Below are 6,172 nucleotides of genomic sequence, written 5' to 3'. Positions count from 1 at the left end.
TGTATTTTGCCACATCATCAATATTTAAACAAATATTGATTATCATCATTTTTCTATCACCTAAATTATAGATGAAGTCCACTTTTTTCAAAAAGAATTTTGAACTCTATGGTGAAATTACCCTAAAAAATCTAGAGCTTAATTTTGTTGTGAGTTGTGACACGGATAGTGATGACTCACTAAGATGTGTGAAGAGAAATTGAAGATGAAAAAAATGAAAAATTACAACCAATACAATCCTATTCAAACTCGAACAGTTTAACCACTATCTTGTAATAGTTCCTAAATCTGCAATTTTTTTACACATTCGAGTTTTGAAAACTCATAATTTAAACTTAAAGAGTAAGAGGAGCAATTACTAACTATGGTCAATTAAATTTCAATAGAAAACTGTTTGAAAGGTGTCAACTTGTGCCCCTCTTCTTCTAAGACTTCCTCATTTTTGACCTTGCATACCTATAAAGCAGCAATCAAAGAATACCACAATCAAAATCAAATGCAATTTTTTTAGATAAAGGCATATGAATGTTTGAGAACAAGGAAATACTCTATATGCATGCCACCCCGATCTGATGATGGTAGCAGGCTGCCCTGAAGTTCCTCCATGGTCTTATTTGCTTGCTCGATTTCCTGCCAAAAAAGGTCATTTTTTTTTTTATTAAAAAAAAAAAAAAAAACACAAATAATATTGAATTTTAATAACATGATAACTTGATGTTTTTCAACAAGGGAAATATCAAACCTATAAACTATTTAACTACCAACAGTTTGGGACCTTTTCTTCTCAGAACTTGAAAGAAACTTGTCTCTTTGTTTCCCTTGGTATGGTTAATCAATCAGAGGAGTCTGTAAATTGCGAATTGACTTGTACATACATATACATATACATACACACACACACACACACACATATATATAAGCTATCATGAGAAAATAACACCTAACACTATATAAGTCTTCTCGTGTAATTGATAATCAAACAATAATCTCACAACTCATTACTGGTGCAAAACAAGAAAGAGTAGGCCTATTAATAGCAACTTCATGCAAATACACGGTGTTCAACAGAATCAACACTGAGATCAACAATCAATAGTAATCCATGACCGTGTTACTAATTTGCAAAAGATCATGTTACCAATTAGAAAATTCACTATAGTACAGATGATGTGGTTGAATTCATAGCTTCAGAACAAACTCAAAAGATTGTATTACCAATTTGCTAGTAAATTGCACTTTCCAATTTCCATTTTCCTCGGATTTTAAGATTAAAAACTGTCAGTCAGGAATCAGGCTACTCACAGCTTGTTCTCAGTTGCAATTTTAACCTTAAAGGATGGCGGTAGAAGAATTACTTCTATCCTTATTAAGCCAAAAAAATTAAACTTCTATCCTTCTGGCTAGATTGAAAGACAACCTTAAAAGGGTTTTTCCAATTTAGAGACATTGCATTGATACTAAGGTTTGGTAGAGCTAATCGGGCACTTCTTTTTTGTTTTGTTTTTTTTATGATGACAATAATGTTTTACAGCATGAATAGGGGTATATTTTATTTATAAAAACAATTACTATAATTTCTTGCATCAAGTATGGGATACCTCAAAGTCAGCAAATGCAACTGGCATTCCACCTCTTGCACGCATTTTGAGCATATTGAATCCAGGACGACTGAAAAATAAAAAATAAAAAAGAAAGATTGTAGCCATCAAGTCTTCTGATTAAAGATTCACTGGTTGATGAAAACAATAGGCATGTGGATATAGAGAAAAGACTCTCCCTCACCCTCCCTTAGGGGAAGAGAGAGAGAGAAAAGAACTACAACTTACTCAGCAAAAACTTGCTTCAGTTCATCTTCAGTGCAATTTGGACCTAGATTTGCAATAAATAGAGTCGAACATTGACCTCCATCACCAGTCTTTTCTGGATGCTCCTGCAGAAGCCAATCAATATCAAGATCAGTGAAAAACACATTGATATAAATTTGAATGAGATGTACTGGCATCAAATTAATTGTCAGATGGAACTACCAATTTTTTTGTGTAGTAATGGAAAAGTTAAATTTAACCTCCAATAGGGATTTTGTTACAGCATCTAAGACTTTCTTGAAATCCTTATCATCTTTCATAAGTTCTACATTAGACATTGGATCCTCTGATGAATAATACTACTGTCTTGCATAGGAAACATACATATTGTATTAACAAAATCCTAATTCAAACCCCTGAGAGAATTAACTATGTGGAAGACTGGAAGCAGAAAGAGAACAAGCAAGAGGATGCAAAACATCTGCATATTCCAATCTAGCGTAGAATATAAATTCACTATCTTGTTGCTATAACGGTTCTCTCACACTTGAAACTCAAACAATCCTTCCCCCCTTCCCCACCCCCCCAAAAAAAAGTTAGAATTTAGACCAAAATGAATTGAATAAAAAAAAAAAAAGGTGAAGGTAATCTATTTGTCTTTGATCAAATATACATAAGGATCCCACAATTTTGTGAAAATGCTATCATGACTTACGCTTGTGGAAGCTGTAGCATTGTCAGGACCAACTGCCGTCTCACCACTGCACCGTATCAAATGGAAATACAGTCTTAGTGATTTACATGAAGATATAGCAGAAAATAAAAAAGAGCTTTCTGAAGTACAGATGCTAGTACTAGTGATTATGAAGTTCATAATGTTGAACTTTCATATAAAATGACTAGTGTACTTTATGAGTGCTTTCAACCTTTTTGAGGCTGCTAAATCATCATTCTTGCCAGAATCAGGATTGTCGGCTTCCGAATCAGGTTCATCAGATTCACTGTCTCCTGAATGTGCAAAGAGGTGCCAAAAGTGCAAGTGAGCCACAGAATCAAGTTCAGGTGGCAGTGCCTCCCTCAAGTGAAATAGTAGATTATAACAGCAAATTATTTCTCCTTCAAATGGAGTGATTACAGGAGAGGGGGAAAAGTATATACAGAAGTTGCATTAGAAAGGCTAATAAAACTAAAATAACAACCTAAGTCACAAGCTTGCAAAAGAAGAAAATCTGCCGGAGAGGGAATGAATGTTGGCTATAATATGTTTTATATTGAAACTTTTCAATTGAAATGGAATATTACCTTCGTCACTTGATGTTTCTTGGACATTAGTGTCTGCTTTAGTTCTTTTATCTATGACAACATAGGCTCCACTACCTGTACAAGGAAAAAGTTAATTGAAAATCTAACAAAATGTAAGTGGAGATCAATATTAAAATAAGGCAGAATCTTGTACACTGATACAAGAATCTTTATGGAATTATCACTTGAATGAGTATGAGAAACCAATACAGACCTGGTTTACGTTTTCTCCTGGAGTTTGATCTGGCTAGTTCAATATGTAGAATGGATCCAGTTTGAGGATCAAATTTTACACCCTGAACATGATAATCATCAGAACATCAATATTAGATACAATACCAATTTCCAAAACTTCAAAAGTTATTGTCAGAGGAAAACTTCAAAAGTTATTGTCAGAGGAGATTAAAAAAGAACAAAGAGGAAAAAACTTTTTACTTTTGGTTCATTTCCTATCAGGCCATCCAACAAAAAAATTGAATTAGAAACACATTCGGAACTCAAGACCTGATACTCAATGACTTTAAAAATATTGACAATTTAAATAGGAGAATTCTATAATTATGTTAAATTCAGTCTTGCTGGCCTTGAATATTGGATTACATAGAACACTGCCAAAAAATATTTGTTCAACGCTATATTGATACACATATTAAAATAAACAATTACATGTGGTCGTGGAGACAAGTTCTCACATTTAAAGAGTGCATTGCTGCTATTGCTGATTGATGATTGAAAAAGGTAGCGAATGCCACAACCTGCAAAAAAAATAGGAAGTCTTCAAAGTGTTATCTATCCCACTCAAATTATCATCAAAAAGTAAAAGATGCTTGGAAGACTAACAAATTAAAAATTGCAACCAGTAATCAGGCCTTAACATTCTACAAGCAACGCAAACCTTCATTCTTGGTTTGGTTTTTGAGAGAATGCAAAAAAGGATATATATGTGTGTGTGTGTGTATATATTAGACTTCTTCCTTGGTTTTAACTAAAAATTTAGCTTTCTACATTCAACACAATACATGATGCAAGGGTTTATGTTTTAATTATTATATTTTATTAATAATTAAATTTGCCAAAATTTTCTCAAGGACCACTAAAGAATAACTTCTCTGGGTATAGATTAAAAAAAAACCATAATACTAATGAAATGAAGAGGTTATTTTCTAATTCTCCACATTTCTCAAAACATGACTTTCTATGTTCAACGTAACACATGATGCTTTGTTTTTATGACCTAGCTTCTGTCATGAATCAAACAGGGAATAATTTCTCCGAGTATGGAGAAACAAAAAAAACCATAATACACAATTTTTTATTTTCTCATACTCCACGTTTCTCTAAACATAGCTTTCTACATTCAACAATTCATGAAGCTTTGTTTTTATTTAAGTTCCTAAGTTGTCCTCCGGAAACAATCGGAGAACACTTCTCCAGGTCTAGAGAGAATTTTTTTTTTTTTTTTCTCATCCTCTATTCTTTTAAGAAACCAAACAGAAGGCAAAAGAAGCTTTAAATTCTCAAACTCCAAACCAACAACTTCCACTCAACAAATTGTTTCTTTATCATCAAAATCCTAAGCAACACGACATTTGAAAATATTTTGAAGTGCTATGCTAGGGTTCTACATTTTCTTAGGAACCAAAACAGAGAGTAATGAAATTTTCAAAAGAACCTGGTTGCATGAAACTTTATTATTTATATTTCCTATCTATTGTTGGGAACAAAACTAGAATAATTTGAATTTCTGTGTTTAGAGAGAAGAAAAAACTAAGTTTTTAGCATGACTCACGACCTTAGGAAAGCACAAGTGAAATTTGTGGCATACCCAAAGGACTAGTCAAGTTAGAATTGGGGTTCCTTGTAATCATATATATACCCAAAATCCACCTAGTAAACAACCAATGCAGGACTCAGCGCACACCCGCACACAGCACACGCGCATACAATCCAATGCAAACAAATCCACAAACACCAGTGTATAGTAAAAAAATAAAAATTCTAAAGCAACACAACATTTGAATTTTTTCTCCACCCCCCTACTGTGATGTGGTATGCGAGGAGTACCACATTTTCTCAGGAACCAAAACAGAGAGTAATGAAAATCTTTTCAGGAACCAGATTGCATGAAACCTTATTATTTTTAAAGTTCCTAACTTTTCCTGTCCTGTATTTTTTCTTGGAAACCAAACAGAGAACTAATGAATCTCAAAATTCACCATCAAAGTCCAAAGCAACACAACATTTGAATTATTATTATTTTGGTTTTGCTCTTTTCAATCCTTCTTGTTTGGTTGAATTTTACTCAGCATTGTACATTTTCTCGGGAACCAAACATAGAGTAATTCACAAACACATAAAAATCACAATTAAAATCTCCACTCTTAAAGTTCCAAAGCAACACAACGTTCAAAAATTGTTTTAGCTAGGGATTTGAAATATTTTCTCGGCAACCAAACAGAGATTAGTAAAGAAAAAAAAATTGACCTGGTTGCCACGGCCGGTGTACTTGAGCTGGCAAGAGTCGAAACCGGGGCGGCGGCGGAAGAGGTTGTGAATCTCACGCGCCTTGATATCGTCCGGGAGTCCGGAGACGAAGAGCGTGTTGATTCCACTCCGGTCCTTGTTGTTGCTGTTGTTGTATTCTTGCGGTGGTGGCTGCGGTGGTTGTTGGAGGAGGTAGTAGGGATCGTACGGCTGCGGATGAGCCATTCTTTGAATTGGACGGCTGTGATTTGATGATGGGTTTGGGGAGAGTGGTGGTTGTGGTGGTGGTGGAGAGGACTGAGGAGTAGAGAGATTCTAGAGAGGTTTCAACGAAACAACGAGAAGAGAAGCTATAGTCACGAAAATGTTAACACGAGTTTATTTGTTATAACGGCGAAAGAGAAGAGTGTTATAAAATGTTTTTTTTTTTTTTTTTTAATAGAATTTCTTGAAAGAGAGACGTTGTCTTAATAAATGTCTAGTTTGATAATAACGTATTTAACCTTTTGCTTTCATTAAAAAAAAAGGGGTATATTTTATAAATTGAGGGAAAAAAAAGTGAGATTTTCAAAATCTATACA

General features: G+C 34.0%; 1 protein-coding gene across 1 annotated transcript; it reads right to left on the bottom strand.

The window, feature by feature from the left end:
- Positions 1 to 222: 222 nt before the first annotated feature.
- Positions 223 to 5,944, bottom strand: LOC115988865 (protein WHI4). The gene is made up of 10 exons (XM_031112491.1): positions 5,592 to 5,944; positions 3,800 to 3,862; positions 3,322 to 3,403; positions 3,108 to 3,182; positions 2,732 to 2,813; positions 2,521 to 2,566; positions 1,827 to 1,930; positions 1,599 to 1,668; positions 548 to 630; positions 223 to 456 (listed from the first exon to the last, which is right to left on the bottom strand). Exons 1-10 carry the CDS (start codon positions 5,814 to 5,816, stop codon positions 426 to 428), a joined length of 861 nt encoding a protein of 286 aa, XP_030968351.1. The 5' UTR covers positions 5,817 to 5,944; the 3' UTR covers positions 223 to 425.
- Positions 5,945 to 6,172: the final 228 nt, after the last annotated feature.

The sequence above is a fragment of the Quercus lobata genome, chromosome 5 (genome assembly GCF_001633185.2).
Source record: "Quercus lobata isolate SW786 chromosome 5, ValleyOak3.0 Primary Assembly, whole genome shotgun sequence".
Lineage (NCBI taxonomy): Eukaryota > Viridiplantae > Streptophyta > Magnoliopsida > Fagales > Fagaceae > Quercus > Quercus lobata.
Note: the sequence above shows the minus strand (reverse complement) of the source record. Positions and strands in the feature narration are given on the sequence as shown.